Here is a 27,902-nt window from a genome sequence, read left to right on the forward strand (position 1 = left end):
TCCATGTGGTACTTTTAAGTTTTCCATTTTCTAGTTTCTGTAACATTCTTAATAGAAAATGCACTTCTGAGTTTAGTCTGTTTAAAAATCTATAATAGTCAGTATTTAACTGTTAGGAAAAACAAATATTAATTGGCATTGTTACAGTTAAAGCAATGCAAAAATATCTTGCCACAATGCATATGAGGATAGAAAAGGAAGAAAAATTTGGAAGTTGAGAACATGCAATTTTTGTGTGCTCTGCTGGGGCTGTCATCTCCTGAGCCTCGTTTACTGTAACTGCAAATGTACCACAATATTTAACTGCTCAGTCGCGCTTTTGCTCAGACAAAAATCTGAATTAGGGAGGCAGGTTTAAAGTTTAGCAGATACTCTAGCACTCTTCCAGTCATGCCTTGATCAAGTGTTGGATGTTATGCAGATATTTCTAAAAGGAAATAGGATAATCTGAAGCTCAGTCGCGCTTTTGCTTTATCCTTAAGCTGAGTTGACTGTAAGGTATTTTGATGGCTTTGTCATGTTAAGTCAAGGATGAAAGTAATTCTTATATTTATGTATGTATATTTAGACATAGTATTTTGGGTACTGTAAAGTATAATGTAGATGAGTTTGCAAAGTGGTTGCCACAGCATGAAATATGAGAATATAGCTGAAGGATAGAGGGTATCTAGAGGCTTTGTCTGTAATTCATTATCTAGGCTATTTTCTCTGTGCAAACTGCAGCTTTCTTTTAATGTTACTTTTAAGCATTTTTCAGGACATAATGTTACCTATCTGCTCACAGATAAATAAGATGTTAAATTTATCTTAATGCAGCAAGGTATGAGTTGTGTCTGAGTCATTTTGTTTTGGCAAGTCCTTGTTTAACTTAAAATTGCGTGTGAGTTACTGGGATATAATGGTAGCAGTAGAGGCTTTGTTAATAGTTTGTTCATGCAAGGGGTGTTTTGCGTTTGTGTGTGTGTGTGTGGACTCCCTGTGTCCCTTCCCCTGCCTTCCCAAGGGGTGTGATAGCCAGGAACATGTTGTCCTTGTTCATTTCAACACAGGATAAGCGAAAGAACAATTTATTTATTTATTATTTTAGTCTTTGCCTTTGCTTCTTTTGTGGTGGCAAATTCTGATGTGGCTTTTGTAGTATGGAATTGCTGTTAGTTTTTTTTTTTTTTATTGCTTCCTTTTGACTGAATGAGTTGATTGAATGAATTGAATGTCAGTAGCACATAGTTTTTAATTATTAAACTATTTTCTTCTGCAAGTGTGATAGCATTGTGTCTGTGTGTCTGTTGCATATATTAGCTCTTTTGCCCACTTTGGCCTTGCTTTTGAACCTGCTAGTCAACTGCAACAAAATTGGGTAGAAGTGTAGAGGTTTCAAAGATAAGTTCTTAACAAGTTTCATGGAAACAGATATGCCCAATGGAAGGTAGAGAACCTAACCACCGATTTTGGAAAAGCTGCAATTTGCCTTCACAGATACTTGCACATCAGAGAATCCACATGATCAAGGTCTTGTCTAAATACTGTTTGTTCCCATCAATAGAAATAGCTGTAGTCACTCTTGCATTTTTAGATTGCAAAGTCACTCGACCATCGTATCCAATGCCACAGGAAAACTGACATCATTAATCCTGCTATTCACAGGATTGCTGGTTTGAAAAATCTGAATTAGGGAGGCAGGTTTAAAGTTTAGCAGATACTCTAGCACTCTTCCAGTCATGCCTTGATCAAGTGTTGGATGTTATGCAGATATTTCTAAAAGGAAATAGGATAATCTGAAGCTAGACTGTCTAATATCAGGAAGAAAAAGACAGGCAAAAACTAACAGAGGAACCAGATGTTGACAAACTAAAACATGGCAGTTTTGTCAAACATGTTTTATTTCCTGCTGTGAAACTATAGATTTAATGAATAAAACTCTGTTCTGTGGTGGGATTTTTTTTTTTTTTAAATTTTTAATACTATCTAACAGTCTAACTTCAAAATTAGATTGGACTTCATTGATATATTTAAGAACTGGGTGGTGGATGCCAAACACCCACTCCCACACTCCCCCAAAAAGTGGCTTGCTTGGTACCACCATTGGATATGGTCACTAGTGTGGTTTTTCTTTGAGCTAATCTGGTGCTTTGATCCATGCTCTGGAAGTAATTGTAAATCATTCCAGATGAAATCTCCAGATAGTCAGAGGGGTAAATAACAACATACATGGAGCAGTCCAGGGGCACTTGTTCTTTCATCTCCAGCAGGCCAAGCTGTTGGTTGCATTTTGCATTCAATGGCAGAGTTTATAAGCCAAAAAATAAGAACACAAGCTGTGTTACAGCTGTGGGCAGCTGTCTACTGGAGAGAGTAGTGACTGAAGAAGATCCAGGAGCTAAAGGTACTGAAGAGGAGTTCATGGGTTGATACGGCAGAAGGACCAATGAAAATACATGATGCTCTAAGTGGTGCTAACCATGCTTTTGGTCAGTACTCAAATACTGTTTATAGTTATTTGAAAAGCCCATTGGAAACATTGGCAAGAATTCAGAACACAACTGCAAAATCACTCAAGCAAGAGAAAATATCTTGCAATAAAAGATTTGAAGAACTCAATCCGTTTCATTTACGAAGGGAAAAAATGAGGTGTCTTGCTTAAAACATGTGTGTTCCTGCATGGTGAATGCCAGTTGCTGAAGAGCTCTATAATCTTCCAAATAAAAGCATAATGAGAGTCAGTGGCTAGAAGCCACAAATTTGTTTTATTTCAAATTTAAATACGTTTCTAACAGTGGAGTGATTAACTATGAAAATAGACTGTCAGTAGAAGCATGTTTTCTGATGGATATCAGCTCTGATCTAAAAACATCAACACATGCAGCTTAGCTGAGTACAGTTACAGGGTTAATTACAGATGTAACTGGGTGAAATGTAAAGACCTGTTTCAGGAGAGCCAGAGGAGATGGTCTAATGGTTCCCTCTGCCCTTGAATGGGTGAACAATCAATTAAATACAATTGCTTTTGCCAGCTGGAAATGGTTCCTCTAAATTTTGAGAAACAAGAGAAAGAAGATTCTGATTAGATCCCAGGTTTTTCAAAGGCCATATTTGTTTGGATGTTTTTTGCTTTTTCAAGTGTTGTGTATTATGAGTGCAAATGGGTGAAAATGCCCAGTCTGTGTGACAAACACAGAAATACCCAAGCAATGCTTTGCAAGAGTCACTATAAATAAGTGCTCAGGCAGAAAGGGAGACAGAGCAATTGTTATTCATCTTTTAACTCTGCTCAGTTGGTCTGAGTAAGTGATACTGTTACAGTGACAGTTTGACAGGGGCTGTCCTCTTTTCAGAGAGATCTGTATTTTTCAATGAATACTGTTTCAATAGCAGTCTCATTTTTTTAGACCATCTCTTTTTTTCCTGGATTACACTGTTTTATTTGTTTTCTGCTTCTACTTATCTTTGGAAATGCAGTTCTACAAAGGTTCTCACAAAGTTTGACGTGCTCATCCCGATGTGCTTTCATCAGGAAGTTTTTAACTGCTTCAGGTTTACAAACCCATTTTGCTACTTTGCATTGCAGCAAATTAATGTAGGTTTAGTTATAATTTGATAAATGGAATTTAATCACTTTTCCCATGTGTTTGACATAACACTAGTGAATTCGAAGCAAATTTCCTCACCCCACAATGACCTGTAGCCTAACCTAGATTCTCTGGCCTATTATTACTTTATATTTTACAGCTTGATTGTATTGAGTGTGGTAACTGACTACAAAAAGGTCTGACAGTTCTTTTCCCTGATCTATTATTTAGTGACCTGCCTTAGCATGGATGAAGGTCATGGAAAACTGTCTTTGTGGTAGTGATGCCCCATTTTTCCATACAACTTTTAGAAACTTTTTAATAAACTTTTTTTCCTGTTTCTTTTAGAAATGGCTTTTTTTCTTTTTAGTCCTTCATGCACTACTGGGAAGTAGATCTGCTGGCAAATGCAACTAGTTTTTTGAGTTGGGTTTTTTTACATTTTTTGCTATAATTCTTATAATTAAAATTTTTAATAATTTTTCTAATAAATGCTATAATTCTGTAGGTACCAATTCTTTTTTCATAGTGATATATACAGTTTAGTGTAATCATGTCTTAAACTTTTTTTGCCCTTTAGACCACTAAGTGTAAGTCTGTATATGTACAGCAACTTTGATGCGTAGAAAAGCCTTTACCATACTATGTTGTACAGTAGCACCTCACATTGTACTACCAAGGGAATAAGTGATTATTTTATTAGATGCTTTCAAGGTAGGTGTGTTGTCACATGCAGAGTACTTAATTGCAGCTGGAGATAAATATATTGTTTGAGGCAGATGTCTGTGAATGATTGGAAGTCTTCAGTATATTCAGGCTTTATAGAGCAATGCTGACCCTGTCTTTAAAGCTGAAGACTTAGCAGGCTTTTTCTTGAAACAGAGCTAAACTGCATATATAGACCTTCGTTGATGCCTCAGTGTACTCTGATTCCTACTACTGGTAAGGATACACATTTCAATATTCGCAGAAAGCAGAAATGTAGTAGCCGGTTATTCAAAGAAGCTTGACTAGGTTTGGAAAAAAACAAAAATTCTTTGGCATTCTTCCTTGCATCTTGTTTTAAAATAACCCTGGTACCATGGTTACAAGACTAGTCACATTGCTGTTTCTCTTGGGGATCTCGTGTTGTGCATCTTCATATGTTCTTGGGATATGAATTCCTCCATTTGCTCACTCCTACTGGGCCTTGGGTTGCAATCCCATGCAGATACACTGTATGTGATTGCTGTAGCAGGTCCAATGGGCACTGGTCATTGCCAAAGCTTTTCTACTGGATTGTGTCTCCTGGTTTGTGATTTGGATGCAATGTCTTCAAAATAAATGCCATACATTTTTTACTTAAATATGGAAGATGAGCAGGGCCAAGGTATGAAACAAAAAGGAATGAATATTCTGCACCCAAGTTTAATATGTATTATCCTGGAGCTAGCATTACTTACCTAGAGGTTTATTTACAGTTTGAGTTGGGGGGAAGAGATTGCAAGAGTTTTTCCTGTCTCTGGGAGTCTTTGCATGTAGTCATCCTTTCCCACTACCCAGCTTCAGATAGCTCTTATCTTGCTTACCCCACATACCTTCCTATGGAAAGGTTTTGTGTGGTGTGTGTTTTGGTAATTGACTTGGGTTTTTTGGTTTTGTTTTGTTGTTGTTTTTTTTTAAAAAATAAACAACATAACTATGCAAAACAACCACCGCTCCACAAAACTGCAATAAAATTCCTTGGCCTGGCTAAACAGTTCTGTAAAGGGAGCTGAGGAATCCCTCTGTGCAACCACAAACCTGACTATTGTCTTTGAAGGAATGCTCCTTATCTAGGCTATTGTTCTAGCTTTCCTGTCTAATTTCTTTAATGGTTTTTTTACAGCCTTTTTTGATTTAACCCTGTTTATTCAGGCAGACAACAGTACAAAATTCAGTAGGGAAACAGAACACACGGAACTAAATAGTCTTTTCACCTACAGATATCTTCCAAATTTATCTTTAAAGAAAAAAAACAACACGCCCCCCCCCCAAACTGGCTAGAAAAGGAATAAGGAGGACAACTTGGAAGACCTAGTATGGACTGATAGCACAGACACGTGCATGTTTTTCTCTCACACTGCTCAGTTAAATTTTAGTGTTTGTATTTAGGTTAATTATATTTATCTTCTAGAAAAAGTAGATCATGTCTGAGGGTGGATAACGTGTTGACTTAAAGGATAGTTCTTCCCAGGAAATACTTCTAACAAATGTTGTATATTCCCTCTTCACCACTGTGCCACAGAGATCTGGATTCCATGTGTCTCTTTCGGCTGGTTACGATTCTTTTTTTTTTCTGAGACAATAGTTGTGCTTGTTTTTTGAGGGGGGAAGTTTGTCTGTTCTCTGCCAAGAACACCAAATACCAAACCTTCTACTAGATACTATATTAGGCTGAGTCATGATAACTGTAAACTTTGTGTATTTTTATTCCATGAAGAGTAATAATTTGCTACAGTGTCACTTAAAGCAAGATAAAAGGTGATCTGCAGATCAGACGTTGTTTCAAGACTGCCTCTAATGAGACCGGTGAAGGAGGCTGCCACCTTAAATATGGACGAAAGATGTCTCTGTCAGCTTTCTTATTTTAGTAATATCAAAAGAGGTTAATTATTCTTCCCTGAATTTCTGAGGTTAGTGTAGATTATGATTTTTTTTTTGTTTTTTCTCGGCAGCTGAAGCCTTGTATTGCTAACAGAGCTGTCGGCTCTGGGAAGTTGGTGAGCCAGAAGCTAGAGCACAAACGTGTGTGGCAGCTACTGCGCACTAACTTAGTACTTTGTGGACACTTAGTGCTCTCATGCAAGATAATGTCCTCCATTCCTAGATTCCTCACAGTTAACCTCGTGTGAACACTTCCCAAATGTATTAATATGAATTATCTAACGTACTGTGATCCTGCACCTTAATTTATGGCACAAGGAGCTTGTTCTCTAGTTATCCTGGAAAGTTCCCCCCAGGAAATAGAATGTGTAATGTAAAAATTATATGAAATCCTAATTTACTTTTTAGTATATAAAAAGGAAAATTACAGTCTTTGTGTTAGCAGGTTACATCCAAGCTCTCTGCCAAGGCTACAAAATATTCCTCATTGTGTTACATGTGCTGGAAAACACAAGTGGGAAAAAAAACCCCAATGGCCCTGAAAATGTCCATGTTGAATTCAGTGAATCTCTTGAAGAGATTCACTAACATTTGCTTGTTTTCATAATGCGAGATACAGGCTGAACAGATTTGCACACAAATAGGACACAACATATTGTTATTCTGACCTGTGAGAATCCTGCAGTTCTGGCTTGTGGCCCTTCTTGGCAAGTGTCAGCCACACTGAACACCTTTTGCTTCTTCACTTAATTTAATTCTTCCTTCCCCTGGGCATTATGAAAAGCTGTATCTTGCAGACATTGCAAGTAATTGGAATGGCTGCAAATACTTAATATTATAAGTTTGAGAACAACTGATTTCTGGTCTTCCACTTAGGAGTGGTTTTTTGGTTGTAGTTTGGTTGGTTGGTTTGTTGGGTTTTTTCAAGTGAAGGTAAAAAAATGATTCTTCCCTCCCCAAGAATTCAAATAGCTGTTTGCATCTACAGTTTTGCAAAGTGCTGTGCATCATGCTTTATATCAGTCTTTTAAATGCAAGAGGGCTGTACTATTGTAGTTTATCTGAACTATTCCTTAGAGAAAATATGAAAGACTTTTTTCTCATTTCATTTCTTTTTCTTTTCCTCACAGAATTAGAATAAGAAATAAACGGTTTTTAGGAATCCTTATTTGCTGTTAGAAATTTGAGTGAAACAATAGTACCAATCTATTGCATTCAGTACACTGGTTATACTGAGTCGTCTTAAATGTCTTTTTAATCTTACAGCCATATCAAGTCACCTAATAGAATTGTGGACTTCAGTCATGACAAAATTCCTGAATACCAAATTGGACAGAACTAAATGCTAGGGAAGTGATTTTTGGTTTGGGTTTGGTGGTTTGGGGTTTTTTTTTGTTTTTTTTCTCTCTCTCTGTAAACAATTTGGATGTAAAGATCTGTTCAACATTAAAACAAACTTATAGGCAAAGAAAGAATATGCAGCTTGAAATAAGAACTGGTCACATCATTAATGTGCTTTGTGAACATGATTATACTGAACGCTTTTTCATTATGTGGTATTTTAATTTAGAAATGCAGTAAATGCAGTTGTGTGTCTTAATGCTTTAGGTTGGTGGAACAAAAGCTGGAGTTGTGCGTTTCTTGGGAGAAACTGACTTTGCTAAAGGAGAATGGTGTGGAGTAGAACTGGATGAACCTCTGGGAAAGAATGATGGAGCTGTTGCTGGAACAAGGTTAGTCTATCATTGGATAGCAGCCATCTTAAAGATTTTGCTTTTTTAATATTTTACATGAAACTTTATATCAAGGGAGGGAGGTAGACCGTAAACCTGACTGTCTGCTGATGGTGTGGGGGGATTGTTAGAAGCTGATTTGAATATATGACGCCTACACGTATCTGAAACTCTGCATCGACCCCACATTCATGGGATTAGTTGATGTCTCCTACTTCCATGTGAGTTTTATTCATAGACTGGTAATGGAAAACACAATTTCCTGCTTTTTGAATGTCTGCTCTGCTTGGTTTCTCAGCTTGGAATGAATGCTCAGTTAAGAAAATATCTCTGGGTATTTAATAGCTGAAATTAAGGAAAATCTTCCAGGATTACAGGAACTGAAAGCTCCTATACCAATAGTTGCCTCATTGTAAAGGTTGGGAATGGTATTAGCTGCTTCCTCCAATAAGTCACACTTAGAAAGCATTAATCCACATGACAATTTAACTTTCCTTCTCATTCGGTATAAGGAACAGTCCTTTAACTCATCAAAAAGAGGTTTTACAAGGATGGTGCCACCTTAACATAGGTGATCACAACTTAAAATTTCAAGTGGATTTTGTTTATGTATAACCAAAGATATGTGTTCTGTATAATCAAATATGCATACATTTATAGGTAGGTATGTAATAAAATATAAAACTACTTGATTTAATTCAAATCTTATTTTTATTTTTAACTCGCTGCTATCACATTTGTTGTTGGCAGCTCAGAGGAATGTATCGAAGAGGAAAGCTATGCATGTTAAACTTTGAATCTGAATGGAATTTTTAGGAAACAGAGCTCTAGCTCAAGAGTTTATTCTGAATTTCTGAAGTCTGATATAATCAGGCTGTTTCAGCCTCTCAAAGTCCCCTTTCCAAATCTAGTGTTAAAAAAAAAATTGCAGTCTAATATAGATTAGCTTGTCATCAGCTGTTACCCTGTCCTTTAATACTTTTAGACTATTGATCTAGCATTTTTTGTGAAGCCTTACTGTGTATCTGAAAAGACAGAAGTTAATTTAGTACTCTCATCTGTCTGCTTTGCTTTTTTTAAAGGTATTTTCAGTGTCAGCCAAAATATGGTTTGTTTGCTCCAGTCCACAAAGTTACGAAGATTGGATTCCCATCAACCACACCAGCAAAAGCAAAGACAACTGTGCGAAAAGTGATTGCAACTCCCACAGCCCTGAAACGTAGTCCAAGTGCATCTTCCCTGAGCTCTCTCAGTTCTGTGGCATCTTCAGTAAGCAGCAAGCCAAGCCGTACAGGACTAGTAAGCTTCTTTTTCTATTGCATGCTTTACATTCCCAAGCAGGAATCCACGTGGTACTTCCCTGTGGTCTACTTGCATAAATTGAGAATAGAACAGATCTTGGGCAGAGCACAATATACATTTAATTGTGCTCTCTTTTTCATTCAAAGCATGCATGAAGGAAGGAAATCTTGACTAGCCCTGAAGAGTAGCAGAATATTTGAATGTTTAAGTTTACACAGTTAATTCAGGCTAACTGAGTTATTGCAATAAGAAAGGGGCTTGTGATGCCAACAAACTGAAAAGGCATCAGTGTTCTCTGACTGGAATCTCCATTTAGTTGCTCGTTTTCCTAGCACTACCTCTGTCATATGGGGTTTGTGTTTGAGGATTTGGTATGCACTAAAGCTTCCATAGATCAAACTTGTTTTATTAAGCAGGAAGCTTCAAATTGTCTAAAATGTAGAAGGCTTTCTTTTACTGTTAAAGAGATGAGTCAGCTGAGAAATACAGAAGTAGCAATTGTCAAGTCTTTGCTGACAAGAAGCCTCTTTCTTTTATTTTAGTTTTGGTTTTAATCCTATGAATTCATAAAGGCTAAATGTTGCAAAGTACAGTGGCTCAGGTGAATTCTAACACAGTACTAATTCCACCTAATACACTTACTATGGATTCTTGTAAAGTTGCTCTGTTACATAAGTGTCCTAATCTTGGGTTGCAGCAGTAAAATGGAAATCTTCAGGGAAAGCTGAATTTTAAAAAGTCTCTCTTTTAAGGCAATTAAAAGCATAGAAATAATTGGTTTTTCTCCACAGTCACCCTAGATTTTTCCTTTTTTTAAACCAAAGTACATAAATACATCTAATTAGAAAGAGATCACTCCCACTGATCTGGAACTGGTTAGCTGGCATACTGTCCCACTGACCAGCAGGTGCAGATGACTTACCATAGTCCTTCAAAACTGAAGCAGATTACAAGTGAACAGAGGTCAACAGTTGGTCAGGGCAGCAGGGTTAATACCTTATCACAAAAAGCGTAAGGGATTTTTATTTGGCACAAACAGTGGGACTTTATTACTTAATCCATTCTGGAAGTTGCACTTCTAGCTGCAGAGTGCCCCCTAGTTTGAAATCGGTGCACTGACATGCGGTGCTACTTCAGGTTCAGGGCAGAACTCATGAGCTGGTGGTGGAAGCATTAATATGGACCTCTACATTTTATTCCATATGCTATGATATTCTAAGCAACAAGAGAATACAGTTACACTTTGTAAATTTCTACAATATATTTTCTTATTTTGCCCTCTGTGTTGTGACCCAGGGCTTTTGCATGTTTTGGGCCATAAAATACAAAGCTTCTGTAATCCATTTTTTCTAGAATTAAAATTCGAGCTTTCTTCCAACTCTCTTTCTTGGGCAATGTGAGCATTTGGTTGCCATCCAAGTTAAAAGAACTGTTAAAACAATTGTGACACTTCTTTAAAAGTTAAGCTGCTGAAGACACAGTATTTCCTGAAATCAGTTTTGACACAGCAGACTTTTATTGCTCCAGTTTCTAGGAAAATTATAACTAAACTGGAAATTGCTGGGCTCCTACATTAGTAGTCTGAATTATTCAAGCCTGTTGCTGTTTTCTTCTTCCTGTGTAAGAAAAGCAACTGTCAAAGTAGGTGATCTAATGATTTAAGAGGACTGCCTGTTGCAATTTGTATTTATTGCCCAGTCTAAACAAAGTTGATGTTTCTCTGGATTCTTTTGGATTTCTTTTGGAATCAGGAGTTAAGTCAAGTTTGATTCGAAGAGCTAGAATTGTTAAAAAGCAATACGTTCTGGAATGAGATATCTTCTTGAAACTGAGAGGATCTGAAACAACTAATCTAAGCATCAAAGTGAATGATGGTTTATTCTGTCTCATACCTTTTGAGTCACTTGATACAGCATTTGCAAGGGATTGTAGACACATCATTCAAGGCTGTGGGTAGACAAGTTAGTAAGATTGTGTAGCAATCATGGTAACAGTAGGGGAAGTGTATATTTGTGATGACAGGAGAATATGTCCATGTTATGCTTTCTGTTGGGGATGTTGTCCAATGCCAGAATTCCAGGCTGTATATGGCAACTATTGTTCAACATTTTGATCTCTGAAAGGATCATGGAAGAAACACGCTACTATTCTTGTGCAATACTATTAGACAGAGCTAAAGGTTAATGTACAGAAGAGCAAGCCTTTGTTTATTGTTTTTTGGTTTAAGTAAGGCTTTAGTTAAGATGTCATTCTCATTAATACTTAGACATTTCTGAGCTGTTACGCATAAAGTCGGTTTTTATAAGCTGTATCAGATTTTTTTCGTTTAGTTTTTGCTGTTTTCACAACTCTTGTCCACTTTTATTACATAATTTCAGTTTATTTACTTTCCCTTCTAGCTCAAAAACTCTTGAGAAAGTAGAAGACAGGGCCATGCTGAATTTTCACTGACACTGGTTCCATTCAGTGGAGCAGAGATCATGCAAGGTCAAGGAAAACCCTAAGGGTTCATTTTAGCTATAGTTTTCCAGACTGATTCATTTTTACTTCTATTCTTTAAGTTTAGTCTTTCAGATTTTTTTCCAGAAGTAATTTAATTCCAAGTGATTTATGTTTTAATCAGATACTAATTGTTCTTGTTCACAAGTTTTTACCTGGAAGGCTGGCTTTTTAGGTCAAGGTAAATGCTTTTCATCCTCGATGTCTTATTGCCATAGTAGAGGTGCAAAATGCTAGTTGGAGTTCCAAAAGCATTTGATAGAGCATTTGGAAATGTTATGCTGTTGCTGGTGACCCAAGATGATGACTTTGTAACTAGAGGCACAATGTTTTTAACTTGCTAAAAGTCTGTCTTTCTTTTTTTGATGCAAAAAGATGCTTAGAAACATGAGCTAGCCTTTGTGTGAGTCTACTAAGCACACCTTCAGCTGAGGCTAGCCTTTTGTTTTCACTTCAACCTTTCTGTCTCCTACACACTACCTGCTGATTGCTACAAAGCAGTCTTATTACACGTATATAGCCATTGTTAAATTCTAGAAAATAAAGTAATTTAAATGTAAAAGGAGAGGGTACAGTAGGTCACAGAAAGCATTTGCTTGACTAACCCAATGTTTGTAGAGTCTGGAGATATCCCTTGTTTTCACTTGATACAGAATGATTTTTTAACTTACTTTGTGAAGTTGACAGAAACATCCTCCCGGTATGCAAGAAAAATTTCTGGTACCACAGCCCTACAGGAGGCACTGAAAGAGAAGCAGCAACACATTGAACAGCTCCTGGCAGAAAGGGACCTGGAGAGGGCAGAAGTTGCAAAAGCAACCAGTCACGTAGGGGAAATAGAGCAGGAATTAGCACTTGTTCGCGATGGACATGATCGGGTAAGAGTGGTGTTGCTGTTCTTAAAATAGAGGCTTTAAGACAATTGACTTAATTTCCAAAATTGTGTTCTCTTATTCAAAAGGCCTGGGAGTAAGAGATGGTGTTCTAAAACTAAAGTAGTCCATACCTATGAGATCTTCCTTGTGGGAGCTTTGGCTTGATGAGATAGCAAATCTATTTAATTTAACTAATTTTGGTTGAACTTCTCCACACATCTCAATAAGTGATGGTTTTCTTTTATTATATGCATATTTGAATATTATAACATTCCTGTGCCTTGGCCTATCACTTTACCAAATTGTGATTACTAAGGTATAGATATAACTTGGAAAAAATTTCCAAGATTTTTTTCTTATTCTTCTTGCTAATTAGCATGTACTGGAGATGGAAGCAAAAATGGACCAGCTACGAGCTATGGTGGAGGCTGCTGATAGGGAGAAAGTGGAGCTTCTCAATCAGCTTGAGGAAGAGAAAAGGTAATTGAACACTGTCTTTATTAGTATAACTGTTAATAAACTTTCCATTAAAAGCAAATGCTGTGGTGACTTTGAAATATGAAACAAATTACAAATAATGCAGATAGGGATAATTATTATATAAAATCATATTGCAGTTTCTTAAAATTAATGCTAAAAATGAAACTCTTAAATTTGGGGAGGGAAAGGCAGAGAAAGTGGACTTTTTTTAGAAGCTGTAACTATTGCTTATAGTTTAATTTCATGCAACTCACTCCTTTTATAATTGCTTTCTGTTATGAAGGATTTTATTCCTACTTATATGAAATGAATGGATCATGCCTGATCTTGAAATACTCTTCTTCCACTTCAGAATGAAAATTTTTATAATCTCATTTCCTGACAGTGCTGGATTAAGAATTTACAGTTTAGTTCTCTTATGAATAATTTATTACTACTATTCATATGCTTCTAGGTAGGGTTTGTCTCTTACAGGAAGATCATCAAAGCCATTATTTTAATTGCCTTTTGTAACCACTTGAAGAAAGGAACTGAGATTACCAAATAGGTAAGGTGAGGTTAGGAAAGGCAATAATCTGGTAAATTGTTGGGACAAGATTGGGTGAGGAAATAATCTGATAGACTGTTTTGGTGGATTTGGAATGCTTTTGAAAAGTGAGAGTCTATTTAGAAACACATTGTGAGTCTGCTGTGTAGGCTTGTGTGTGTCCCTGAAATCAGTCAGGTGTCAACGTAAAACTAGAAATCAGACATGAGAAAATGCAGTGGTGGGGGGGTAATTCCTTTACAACTTTCATGCCGCCTTCTTATGGGACCCACTCTAACTGAATTTTCAGAACAAGCAGTAGAGTTAGGTCTGGAATTATTTGTTTATTTTCTATGAAAAAATGCAGTGGGTTTTTAAATTAAAAAAAAAAGGGGGGGGGGGAGAAAAAAGAAAAAAAAATGAAAAAAAAAAGAAAAAAAAGAAAAGGCAAGCAGCTTTGCAGCACCTCCGGTAGCCTGGCTGTGGACCTACTTTTGCTGAATGCCAGGTCAGTGGGGGGCTGTTTTACCGCAATCCTCCATGGCCTTGAGCTCACCTTCAGCATGTTGCTAGGCAGCGTGGCAGTGCTGCTCTGCGCCTGCTACCCATTCACCGAAGTGACATCCTGCAGCCGGGAAAACATTTCACGGCTTCAGCGGTGCAATATTTCTCCTTCCTCCTAACCACTGTAGACTTATTTACTTTGAAAGTTCTCTGGAATATGTATTCAAGTCAGTCTCAGCAGTGACTTGAAGTCAAATAATCTTTAATCCTCTGTTTCCCAAAGCACGTTGGTGAGACCCACTTCCAGTAGTAAGTTCTTGCTGTCCTTTTATTTAGACATCCATCACTTGTAACTCCCTTTGATGCAATGATTTCTATGTTTGTCAGCCAAGCTGCAGGCACCAGCAACGTGTGTAATTCAAGGAAAGATGACATGCTTGTCTCTTCCTTCACAACATCTTAGTGTTGAAAGGATCAAGGGGAAAAGGAAGAGATCTGTCCCCCTGTTCACTGGGGTATACCAGACTCAGGGGAGGGAAGAAATAACTGCTTGCAAATTTTAAGTCAGACAGTAGCTTCTCACTTCGGTCTTCTCATTCAAAGACTCCTGTATGGGCAAGGCAAGTTAATGTTCTTGCTTGCGCTCCCATTCTGCATCTTGCGGTTCACGTTGACACCTAACACGTTTGTCTATGCTAGAGTTTTGATGCAAGTTGATGAGCACGCTTCTAGAAAGCCCATGAGTTTCTTGGATGTGTCCTAACTTTTGGACTGTTTCTTAGGTGAATGGTAGAACATGCAGAATATGAGATCAAACTGTTCATTTAGGTCTCCTCTTTTGAGGACGTGCAGAAGGGTGAAAGAATGAGAGAATCAATGATGACTTAAAGGTTTTCTTTTTAACTCATCAGAAAATGCAACAAAATACTTCCTTTGTAGAGCTGCAGGAAGACTGATGCCTTACTTTGTCAGTGGGTGTGTCTTAAAGACAGCAGCTTTCCTGTTCTCTGATGCTTCCTGTGAGAGAATTCTCCTAAATGTTTCTTGCAATTTTCTGGTATGATGAGAATGATGTCGCTGTAGTTCTGATTTCCACCGAAATGTTAGCTTGAAAGCATTTTCTTTCAAAGTTATCTGAATTTTAATTAATTGTCCCCACAGGAAAGTTGAAGACCTTCAGTTCCGTGTGGAAGAAGAATCCATTACCAAAGGAGACCTAGAGGTAAAACATCTCCAGCTTTGTAAACAGGATATATAATAGGACACAGAAATGCTGTCAGTTCAGATTAAGTGTACTACTGTTCTCTAAAACAGAAAGGCAAGAATGGTTAATAGATGCAACACTGGTCCAAGCATATGTAAAGCACATGAAAGTGATTCCCAGTTCTGCAGTCCTGGAGTAAGCTAACAGTCCTGAAACTACAGGATTGCACCCTTAATTCAGTTACACACTTTAGCAAGGGTTGTACTGTGAAATGGCTGTAGTTGTTTAAAGTAATTAAATTAATTCATAGAAAACCCTACTTTTTGATACTTTACATTATATCTTACTAATGTTTCTGAAATTGCTTAAAAGTAACCACCAACAAAAAATCATTTCGAAGTTATGACATTGCAAGTTAATATTTATGCCTTTGAAAATTAATATTGAAGACTAGTTCTGTTTGTCTTCAATCAATTTTTTGAATAATCCCTATGCTTTCCTTGGGGAAGATTGATTACCAAAGAATGTTTTGTCCCGAGAGTCATTGTACACAAAATCTAAACAGCAATTAATGTGTGCAATTTTTATCTTTCTACTGTTTGGATAACTATAATGCTGGGCTAAAACACAGTATGTTATTACACAATCAGAATAGGAAACATTTAATGAAGGATTACTCTCTGATATTTGAACCCTGCCAATTTTTATCCCAAATTTCAAATTAAAGAGCAAGATCCTTTTTAAGTTGTTCTACTCTGTTGTTGTCCAATCCGAAAAATCGTAGAACTTCTTGCACAACATAAAGTACAAACTTAATTAACTTGTGTTCCTGTGAACCATTTATGATCAAAGTGCTAGCCTTACGAAAATTATTCATTTCATATAACATTTCTTTTATTTTAGTCTTCCATTCATTTTAAGATACCTACCTAGACTCTTCATAGAATGCTCCTTTTATTGCTTAGTTCATGGAAAATTTTAATTTTTTATTTTTTGTTGAATCAGTCGATAGTCATGGCAAACCATCTTAAAGACTCTGGTTTGTCAAGCTGCATAACTTCAAGAGTTTAAACTGAATTCAAGATAATGAAATGTATCCTGTTGTTTGTGTTGGAATGATAGTGCTAAGTCTGCAGGTGAAATATTTTTGTTTGTTTGTTTGTTTTTAATTTTACTGATAGCGAAAGAGGCAGATTTCGGAAGACCCAGAAAATGTAAGAGGGCACTTAAATGTGCAGAGATGTCCCATGTTAACAGATTGTGTGCAGAAAATGCTTATACTTATTCACTAACTGCATAATCTGTTATTGAAACATTGACTCTAGTATTTGTGTGCATGTTGCTTTCAGAGCAATTACAACATTTATCAAAAAGAATGTGTGTAATGACTAAACGTTGTAATCCCCATTAACTGAAGAGAGGGCGAATGTGTCATTAGAATTCTTTAGGGTCAAAAACTTTGCAACTAATTGAAGAGTATAGGAGCTTGTAGAAAATGACTGTCCAGTATCTTGAAATGTCTTTTATTTAAATGTAGGATTTTAGTTGCTTTCTTCACAAAATTCTGCATGCTTTCCTATGAGCTCCTACTGCTCTTCAATAGATGCAGTATGCAATTAGCCGATTAATTTTTCCGAGGAAAAAAAAAATCGGTATGTTCCCCACCTCCCCTTATTTTTTTCCTTTTTTTGGCATGAAATTCTAAGGGGAGAGATGGTTTAAAATATCTGAAGAATTAGTGTACAAAGCTGTCTGTTTTTACTGTATCTTCATGTAGCTTCTCTTTGAATTATGTAGGAAAAATATATGCTACTGGATAACAGAAATTGCCTTACAAGACGTTTAAGCAGCCCTCTTGCTTCCATAGCTCAGAATAGTGGAATTTAAAAGCCCTCTCTTTGATTGGACTCAGGAAAATTTATCCCAGGCTGCCTCCTCTCCTGCATCCCCAGCCAAGATAGGAAGTTCTCAAGACTAAAACTGGTTTCCTGCTGTGCATTCTTAGGTGTTCCTTTTGCGAAGCTACTTCAGCGATCTGGGTCTCCTCTATTCTTCCAATCAGGCTCACGGTGTGTTAGAAGTAAATCTGCATGTGCCCTTCCTTTTTCTTGTTTTGTGCACTCCTTGTTTAATCCTATCTTTACTCCTGATTTCCCTATTCTAATTTTTCCATTAAAAAATTGATATCTTCACTCTCTAAAGGAGAGAAGTGGGTGATCACTTAGTTTCTAGGCTAATGCTTCGTAATCTCAGTCGTGTTCTGTGATTGTTATCCCTGCACGAAGGGACTGAAGGTCGTCTTGCCCCTATCCTAGAACTGATTATCAGCATTTATGGCTTCAGCACAATTTCACAGTTTGACCTATAGATGGAAAACTTAACACTAAGGTTTTTTTTGAAGTGAAAGAGTATCTAGAATATACAAGTGCTGAAAATAGCTGATGACTGGTCTCTGAAGTTTGAGTGGAACACTTTAAGGTTCAAGGCAGTGTAAGGTTTGTCCCATTTCCCTATCACTCTTAATCTAACTGCAAAGCTTTGGAGAAGGTGAAGATGCTTCCTTTGTTGTTGGGTTTGGTTGTTGTTTTTTCTTCTTTTCTGTTTTTCTTTTCCATCCAAGTTAAGGTTTACAATCAAATTCTTCATTTTGTAGTACTCTGTTTTTCTCAGTTTACTGTGCTCTGGGTTTCCTCAAAGAGAAACATAATTATTTAGACATTTCTCTCTAGAGGATCAGGAGAGAAATTTGAGTGATTCAAAACTTTGCAGTGATTTTTACCTCAGGGAAACTGGAACCTGTCCTTCGGAAATCAGACTTGTTTAAAGGATAATCCCTCGTGCCCTAAATGGGGAAAAAGGTGTCCAGCAAAGACCTCTGCCGTTTTGTGTTTTGTTTTTTTTTTTTTTTTTTTTTAATTTTATTCCCATTTTGGTAGGATTTTAACTTATTTCCTTTTGTAATATATAAGAGATGGGATTAAAAAAATCCCCAGTAATCAGTGATGGTATATCTGACCTTTGCAGTAATAAAGCAATGTCTATAAAATTAATGATCAAAATGTTCTGGGTTTTATGAAGCATAGAAAAACTTAAGATAGCATATTTTGCAAAGTCATGTTGGGAGAATCCTGCAACTATCAGGTTTGGGGTTTCTTGGGTTTTAATAGATCCCTTTGGTAAATTAGAGCAAGGAAGGTATGAATATTCAATTTTTAAAAATAGATTACTTTTCAGACTTAAAATTTTGTTGTGGATTGGAACTGATACCTGTCTCAGAGAGGGAACTGAATTATAGCCACTTATAAAATATTGCTATTTCTGTTAGAATGCTTAGTTCCATTTTCAAAGGCTGTGGGAGGCAAAAACAATAATATGTGTTCTCGTGGGGTTTTTTTCCCCCATATACACTGAAGATCTTCCACTGATAGAGAAACAAATCTGCTATGGAATTTCAAAAAATAGACGAATCTCAGAAGTGACTTTTAGTATTTGTGGATTTTAGTATTTTGGACCTAGTAACTACATAGTAAAACAGCCAACTGTTTTCAGCTGGAAAAATGTTTAAAAAATTAAACCACCAGATGTCTGCATGCTTTTGGGAAAGAAGATAACTTGATGCTGTCAGAAGGAGTACTGTGTTTGGAGGAGAACAGGCCTGAAGCAAAACGAGAGGCTCATCCCCATCCCACTTGCTCTGCAGAGACGACATAAGATCTTTAACTGCTGTGGCTGGTTTGGAGGCAGTACTAATCAGCTTGTCACTCTATAAATAACGTGGTTCTGTAGGGATTTTTAAATATCATATTACAAAGATCAGAGAAGCAGCAGTGTCCTGCCAGCTGTGCACACACTGCTGCCCTGTGGCTTTGGCAGCAGTGTGGCTTTGGAATTATTCACGCATCTTCCTGCCTTTTCGGCTTCTTTCAATCCAGTGTTCAATGGGTAGCTGTTCAGGTTGCAGGACTCTCTTCTGTTAATAGTAGTTCATAGGGTTTTGGGTTACTGTGTTACTTTGTTCTGCAGTAAATTAACGGCTGCAGTAAAGCTGTGTGGAGAACTTTGATCAGGACTGATGGATGGAACCTTTTCAGTTGATAAACAAATCTTCAACTTCATTCAGTCTTCTTCTGGACATCCACCTTACTTTCAATATGGGCCAGCCCTGAAAAGCTGCTCATTTTGGAAAAGACACTGTGAAGCAACAATAGACTTTCATAATCCTTTTGAGTTGTTTAGTAAACCTAAACTAACAGTGACCTGTCAAGATTGACAAAATACTCGAATCTCAGCACTTCAGAAACAAGCATGGCACCTGGTTCTTACCTCTTGTATTTTTCTTTTATTCTCCTGCCCACCTTTTCCCTACTTCAGAGGTGAAGGTCAGATTTGAACTAGCTGCTGGACTTTACCTGCATCTCTCAAACTTCAAGCTCTCTTGTGAGCCTCTGGGAGTATCTGGGTATCAAGCCAGGCTATCCAATATTCTGTGTTCTTGCTAAAAATTCTACCTCTTTATAAGCAAAAGGTAGGACGTACCTGCTCACTTAGCTTCATCTGCTTCCTGCTTCTCTTTAGGAGCCTGTTATACTTACAAAGATCTTACTTTTTTTTCCCCGACATCCACATCTTGTTCAGTGTATTTAGACTTCAGTAACTATAGAGCAACCAGACTGAATCACTTTTTTACCTGGTTTTAGAGAATCTTACTTGTTGTTTGCTTCCTTCCTGAAAGAGGAGGAGGGGGAAGAACTAAGAGGGTTCTGCAGTTATAGACAACCATTCTCTTTCTATTCAAATAATTCATACCATAGTGACAAATGAACCTTAATGTTCCCAGGTCTTGTCCAAAAGGATTTTTATGGCTGACATCTGAGATACAGCTACTATTAAAAAAAAAAAAAAAAAAAAGTTAAAAGTTTTGATTTGTCACATGAGCTTCAGTGGTGAATTTTTGTCCGCTGGTTAATAACTAAACCATTTGTAAAATAAGCCAAATACATTAAAGAAAAAAGTTAGAGGGATGACAAGGAAAGGGCCTTACCATCCTGTTAGAACAGGCATAGATATATATACACATATATATATTTTTTACATAACTATTCTAATTTGTGCTGAAAACTTCATGTACTGATAAATAACTTCTACTCGGCTGCATGAAACTTTTTTGTTCATATTTCTTCGTTTGTGATTTTTTTTTTTACATTTTTTTATTTTATTTACACGTCAGTTCATTTACACTTTCAGTCCATCTTTCTCATCCGTAGCATTTCCCTGTTCATTTTATCCACTGCATCTTCTCTGCTCATCATTGGTAGAAGATTCTGGCAGCACGGCCTGCATGTGGCTTCCTCCTTTTGTGCTGGCATGTGATGGTGGCACCGTTGTGTTCTCTTCCTTTCCCTTTTTACTAACAGACGCAGACCAAACTGGAGCATGCCCGCATTAAGGAGCTTGAACAGAGCCTGCTCTTTGAAAAGACCAAAGCTGACAAACTCCAGAGGGAGTTAGAAGACACTAGGGTAATGGTTTTCACTATTTAAATAACAAGACTGATTTGTATTGTGGAAGATTCTGATGACACAGTCTGCTGGGTATAACACATGCTGAAACAGATCCTTGCTCCTGCCGTGATCAGTACCTGCTATAGATATAGCTGGAACACTTTAAAAATTAGCATTCATTTTGAGCTGTTGCTCACATGTGTTGCGTGTGTGTATGCCTGTATATGTGTACTCATTTCTTCAGAAGAATTCAGGTAAGATGTCTTAAAACTGCAAAATTAGTACTTGATTCCAAGTCAAAAGTAGCAAATGGGAATGTGAATTGACATAAAGTAGTGTTCAGTGGTTCATTTTTAGAAGTAGCAAAGTTCATTAAATCCAAAAAAAGTAAGATCGACTGTGCCAATGCTTTTAACATAAACTTAGTATTTGGGGCTTGATTTCTGAGGTCTTAAATAGTTGTGGTACTACTTGCTTTGCTAAATCATGGTTTGCAGTGGCTTTTTAATTCTTTTTTTCCACCCGTGACATAATTGTTTCATGGATATCCCAGTAGCATTAGTAATACTGTTGCCTGTCAAAATATTACTGGACATGCTTTGTCCCAAGTCAGAAGTTCAGCAGATGTCAGGTCTTAAGGAGTGTGTATATATATATATATATATACACACACACTCACGCTCATACATGCAGCTTTCCTTGAAGTTGAGGTAGGGATAAATGTTATAAAACCAAGAATGTGCTCTATAATAAGTACTTTTAAAAAGGAGTTGCAGGTAAGTAATAGTTTTTTCAGGGTGTTGGTATAATAAGGAGGTTGAAACAGTAGCTTCCTAATTAGAAATAATTGTGGTAGCTTTGCATGCTTTTCCATTCTACAAGCTGCTTCAACAGTCAGTGAAAGCTCAGATAATGTGAGGACACTTTTTCAGAAGGAAATTGGAGTGGATATAGGAGGAGTTTCAAAGGATTTGTAGGCTAAAAGTGTGTTTTTACTTTTCTCTGACAGTCCCATAGCTGGCATGAGATGAATTTGGAAGCAGTTATTTCAACAAATAAAGACCTCAGGGTTCTCCTTTCTTTTTCAGTCTGCTTTTAAACGATTCTGAGGAACATTTTGTTAAACATTGATAATATACATAAGCATAGTTTGCAAGTTGTTTAGCAAGTTGTTATTTCTAGATAACTTCAGAAAAATGAATTTAACTAAATTCCACCTTTAGAGAGAATACAATATGCATGTAATATGAAGATGTGGACATTTTTCCTTTTTTAAAGCAGTAATTTATACATAAGTGAAACAATGGTTGGTCTTGTTTCACAGCCTTCCATGTAAAAGCAGCATTTCCTTTTACTTAAGGTTTCTTTAGAATTTCCACAGAAATAGGAGTTGACAAAAACTCAAAGGTATTCTAATCCAAGTTGCTGGTAAGAATACACTAATGATGTTAGTTTGCAACACTTGGTGGTTTCTTTTCAGTGAGGCCTAAGTGTCTTTGTATTAAACTTATCTTTTATAATTCTTTCTTCTTTTCTTAAAATGCTGTTAATAATAGGTGGCCACGGTATCAGAAAAATCTCGCATCATGGAACTAGAAAGAGATCTAGCATTGCGGGTGAAGGAAGTAGCTGAGCTTCGAGGGAGATTAGAGTCTAGTAAACACATGGATGATGTGGACACTTCTCTTTCATTGTTACAAGAAATAAGTTCTTTGCAAGAAAGAATGGCAGCAGTTAGCAAAGAACATCAGAATGAGATGAATTCACTGAAAGAGAAGTTTGCAATTAGTGAAGAAGCATTGCAGAAAGAGATCAAATCACTTTCAGCATCAAATGAGAGAATGGCAAAAGAAAATGAATCCTTGAAAACTAAGCTTGATCATGCCAACAAGGAGAATTCAGATGTAATAGAGCTATGGAAGTCAAAGCTGGAATCTGCAATTGCCTCCCATCAGCAAGCAATGGAAGAACTAAAAGTTTCTTTCAGCAAAGGTGTAGGGGCTCAGACAGCAGAATTTGCGGAGTTAAAGACTCAGATTGAGAAGATTAAGTTAGACTATGAAAATGAAATGTCAAATTTAAAACTGAAACAAGAAAATGAAAAATCTCATCATTTAAAAGAGATTGAATCACTGAAAGCAAAACTGTTGGCAGTCACAGAGGAGAAAGAGCAAAACCTGGAAAGCCTGAAGACCAAACTGGAAAGTGTGGAAGATCAGCATCTAGTAGAAATGGAAGACACTTTAAACAAATTACAGGAAGCTGAAATAAAGGTAAAGGAGCTAGAGGTACTGCAAGCCAAGTACAATGAACAAACCAAAGTTATTGATAGTCTTACACCACAGATCAAAGCTGCTGAAGAAAAGCTTTTGGACCTTGCTGCACTTCAGAAAGCCAATTCTGAAGGTAAATTGGAAATCCAGAAACTTAGCAAGCAGCTTGAGGCAGCTGAGAAACAAATTCAGAATTTAGAGACTGAAAAGGTTGATGGAAGTAGCAAGGTTTGTATCAACATCCATCCTTTTATTTTTACTTTGTTTTTATTTTACATTTGTACTGTTCTAATCTGCTATAGCAAACATCACAGAAAAAACAAGTTTTATTGAATGCATATCATAGTACCATCTGAGGAGGTTTAGAGAAAAGTGTTAACTGGGTCATGTCTCTAAACAGGTTTCTAGTGGTCAGTCAGCACCACTAAGCAAAAGAAAAAGAAATTCTTTCTGCATTTTCTTGCTGCAAGCTTTGGCATGCTTCTGCTGAAAGCTTCGTGTTGTGGAAAAGTTAGTTTGACTTGTTTTGGAGAAGAATCCACATACCTTAATAACAAGTTTTAAAACAAGTTTTTAACCTTTGGTGGTAGAGGTATTCAGATAAAAAGTGACTTGGGGCTCAGTGGGGAAGTGTTTCCTCTGTACCTTCACTACCTTGCATCTCATCAAACAAGATGATGGAAGAGGCTATTAAAAGAAAGCAAAAAAGATCCTGGTGGAACTTTTCTTTAAGTCAAGGATGTGCAGTGATGTTGTTAGGCACTGTTTCACAGCATTTTTGAAGCACAGACTGCAATGTGATACATCTTACCAAGATTTTTCTTGGATTTAGATGAAATATCTCTTTAAAGTTGATAGCATGGCATTCAGTACTTGAAAGTTGTTCCACCACTGCAGCTAGGAATAAAAGCGCTAAGGTATAATCTCACTTTGGGAGTTCCTCCACACCCCCAATCTATGCATGACCTGACAAGCTTGAGCTCTAATTGTTAAAGAGTAGTGGGAAAGTAAACAGAAATAGCTTTCCTAAACTCTTCACAGATGGTTCCAAGATACTGGATTTCTACAGACCTTTGACTCTATTTTTGAGGTCACACTGGATTTCTGTACTACCCCTTGGTGTGGTAGAGCCTTTTGAAAAATTACATCACTGTATGTGTATTGGTCTGAATAGCCAGTTGAAACATAAACGCTAAATTTATCAGATAAAAAAGATTAAAACAATAAAGAACCAAGAACGTTAGTTCAACTGATGCTGTAACTTTGGAAATTTTGAATGTACTCAGAAGTGTCTGCTATTAAATAATGTTTTCGTTGTTAATTCCAAGAGAACCAAATTTTAATGATTTCAAATATATTCCAAGATGCAATTAGTACTGTGATGTAGTCATCAGTGGAAATCAGCTTTGCTCAGTTAATACATCACATTGTTTTTCTTCAGTGTTTTTTATTTTTCATCTTACAGTGATTTTAATATTATAGTTATTTCTTTCAGATTCTATTTTTAATTTTCCTGTTTTTACAGTCATGTTTGTAATTTTATTTTACTCCATTTCATCATCTTTGTTAGGCTAGTAATCTGGCCAAAGAACTGCAGGGCAAAGAGCAAAAGCTTCTTGACCTTGAGAAAAACTTGAGTGCAGTAAATCAAGTTAAAGATTCTTTGGAAAATGAACTTCAAGTTTTGGTGAGTAATACCCCAGAATTTTGTCTTTATCCTTTGCATTTTGGTTTTCATGGTGAGAGTGCAATTGAAATCTGAGGATCAACTCTGAGCAAAGGTCTTCAAAGCTATTTTACTCATGAAAAAGAAAGCAAAGGTTTGTGACTAATAGGATCCATCTCAGAATGAAAAGAGCATTTCACCTGAGTTCTGTGTTATCAGGTGTTTTGTCTAAATAGAACTCACTTGTTTATGGATGTCAGATAAAATATTAAACCAGATCAAAAGCAGCATGAAGCTTAAATTTAGACTACTCATGAAGGAGCACATGGCCCTTGTTTATAAATGTTGTACAAATTAATGCTCACTATACGCATGTCTTACAAATGGTTTTTTAATACATTTTTCACCTGATTTCTCATTTTGCAAATGTAATTAGGTTTGCAAGTATTGTGTAGTTGGGTGGGATTCTCCTGAGAAGCTACACCAGAGTCAGTAACAAAAAGACATGCTTTCAGGTTTTACTGTCCCTGTGATAAAATCTTCCTATGGCTGTAGCAAGTATTTGAACTTGGAAGAGTCTTCCTTCTTATCTTCCTCAGTATCCTCCCTTTTCTTCATAGTCTAGCATCTATTCCTGCTGGTAAAGCTGGAAGACACTGGTATGAGATTGATCACAAGATTGCAGATGTCCACTGTGCAGCCTATGAGCAGCATGGATAGCTTCTTGTGTTGAGAAGCCCAGAAATCACATCTCCTACACTGGACTCTGTGGCTGCAGTTCTGTTGCTATGCTAGCTGATGGTGAAGTTATTTTGAAAATTTAGGGACTTGCTTGCAACCAAGGCAAGGGAAAAATCTTGCTTTATGTTGCCAAATATATCTATGCTAAACTGTAATTCAAAAACTTCAGATCTATTTATGATTGGAGTGAAGACCGTTCTATTTTGTACTTGAAAAATACCTAATATAAATTCAGTGGCTGAATTATACTGCTATTACCAAATCTTACCTTAGGTTTTTATCCATTTTTCAGAAAGACAAGTTTACTAGTGCAGCTGATGAAGCAGAAAACGTTCAACAAACTATGCAAGGTATGTCTGCTGCTGCACTTAAAAGAACTGAAAGGCTGCAGAAAATAAATGCTGCAAAATAAAGGGTTTTTTTTAATGCACTTTCAAATTTACACCTGGTGGTACAGCAGTTTCAGCAGCTATGTAAAGGACAGGATTACTTGCAGCCTCTCTTCTTAAGAGTAATATACCTTGCAAGGAGGTGGAATTGTCTGCATCTAAGTAGTTACTAACTTTGTTTTCAAAATTTTACTTGCATAGAAACAATAAAAAAACTAAACCAAAAAGAAGAGCAGTTTGCACTCATGTCTTCAGAACTGGAACAGCTGAAGTCTAGTTTGACTGGTAAGGAAGTAATAAAATGGAATGTTTTGAAATGTGCATCAGCTTCGTGCTTTCGTATGCCTCCTGCTCAGCTTGCCACATCATAGTGTATAATGCTTTCACAAATGCATATGCCTTCAAAAGAAAGACTTTTTTCTAGGCAGAAAACAGCTTTTGTGGCACTGTGCATATTGACGTAGCAAGATGGTGATAATGTTAAGGAAACAGTGCAGTAAAGCAGACAACTTCCTGGCTGATTGTATTCCAAATCAATAGTTAAATTCTTGTTTGACGTTGCAATAAAGTCATGCTGGGGTGATGGTCAGATACCAGGAAAAGGCTTGGGGACCAGACTGAAGCATTACAAATGTAAGGTAGTTAATTCACAGTAGTGAATTAAGTCCATAAGTAGTGTTTTCTTTTTAAGGACATAAAAAAGACTGTACATTAGTCTGGTTGTCTCCTTCTTCCTATCTCATAGGAGGGAGTCTTGGTGTATCTTTCTAGTTGTACATCTCAATTTAAAATCAACGTAGAAAGAAATTAAGAATGATTACGTACCCCGTAAGCAAGCCTTTCAAGGTGCTGTTGGGACTGTAGAAGTCATCCCACAGGCTCCTCTTGCCCTTGGTGGCAGTGCCTGCCCTGGACTGAGTAATTTTTTCGCTGCAGCTTCATGTTGCTTGCATTATGTCTTCTACTGCTCTACTAAATAGCTGGTGAGTTGTCTCGCCTGTAAGATGTGCATACCTCTCTTATTATATTGCTTGATTATCCTCTGATACGGTTAGAACTTGTATCCACTTCTCATGGCCTGAAGTTAAGTCAATCACTTCTGAAAGAAAGATTTCTTGACTAGTTGCTTTTTTACTATTTCTGAAGAGTTCTTAACCTTTTGCTACAGTTAACAGTTCAAAGTTCAAACAGTCATAATTTTTAATTTTAAAGGGGTAATTTGCAAGGTCTTCAGCATTCATATTGCTCTGTTGATATTCTTTACTATTTTCTAGCTAGTCTATGCATACCCTTTCTCTTAAATTTACTAGACTAATAGCCTTTGTCTTGCTCAGTGATGGAGAAGAAATTGAAGGAGCGAGAAGAGAGAGAACAGCAACTGATTGAAGGTAAAGCCAAACTTGAAAATGATATTGCAGAGATCATGAAGTCTTCAGGAGACAGCTCTGCCCAGCTTACGAAAATGAATGATGAGCTTCGGTTAAAAGAAAGGTATTCCATTGTTGTCAGAACATTTTCACATTTCTTTACTCATGCACTCCCAGCTTCTCATTTTATCTTTTTGTAAATATCTGAACAAGATGCTCCGGAGTGTCGCACTGATATGACAAGTGAACTTATTCTATGAAACTAAGTTAATCAAAACAGTCTCCTTAGAGTGATTTGGAGAGCATCTAACATTTATAATTCTAAAATTCTTATGTAACATGCTTCTCATTGCGCAGAGTAAACGACCTTTTTAATAATCTAGACTGTTTTGTGATTGTGCTTCCTAATTGATTACCTGATAAGGTTGGTTTATTTGGATATATAAAAGACTTGCGTCACATTTTTGTCTAGCAAAAGAAAATGTGTTTTGTTTCAAATAAAAATTATATGTAGAATAGTTGTTCTTTACCTTTACAAAACCCCTGGGGGCAAAGTAACTGTCAGCTGTGTTGGTCTGCACACGAGCAAGTGCTCGGTCTCACTTGTGTATATTTAATTTAGCAGAATATTCTCTATATGTTAAATAATTA

The 27,902-nt window shown here is 36.8% G+C and overlaps 1 protein-coding gene across 12 annotated transcripts in view; it reads left to right on the forward strand.

The window, feature by feature from the left end:
* CLIP1 (CAP-Gly domain containing linker protein 1) overlaps positions 1-27,902 on the forward strand; it is a 73,833-nt gene that overhangs the window by 20,295 nt on the left and 25,636 nt on the right. For 5 of the 12 annotated variants that reach the window (XM_069794698.1, XM_069794700.1, XM_069794705.1 and 2 more), the window contains exons 4-15: positions 7,800-7,924; positions 9,007-9,223; positions 12,406-12,603; positions 12,977-13,080; positions 15,272-15,332; positions 16,496-16,528; positions 20,729-20,833; positions 22,372-23,316; positions 24,659-24,775; positions 25,788-25,845; positions 26,086-26,169; positions 27,219-27,375. In XM_069794698.1, coding sequence (XP_069650799.1) covers positions 7,800-7,924; positions 9,007-9,223; positions 12,406-12,603; positions 12,977-13,080; positions 15,272-15,332; positions 16,496-16,528; positions 20,729-20,833; positions 22,372-23,316; positions 24,659-24,775; positions 25,788-25,845; positions 26,086-26,169; positions 27,219-27,375 — 2,204 coding nt within the window. The remainder of the gene's footprint in view (positions 1-7,799; positions 7,925-9,006; positions 9,224-12,405; positions 12,604-12,976; positions 13,081-15,271; positions 15,333-16,495; positions 16,529-20,728; positions 20,834-22,371; positions 23,317-24,658; positions 24,776-25,787; positions 25,846-26,085; positions 26,170-27,218; positions 27,376-27,902) is intronic. The other 7 variants (XM_069794703.1, XM_069794710.1, XM_069794709.1 and 4 more) reach the window with 3 other exon arrangements.

This window comes from Haliaeetus albicilla, chromosome 10 (genome assembly GCF_947461875.1).
Source record: "Haliaeetus albicilla chromosome 10, bHalAlb1.1, whole genome shotgun sequence".
Classification (NCBI taxonomy): Eukaryota; Metazoa; Chordata; class Aves; order Accipitriformes; family Accipitridae; genus Haliaeetus; species Haliaeetus albicilla.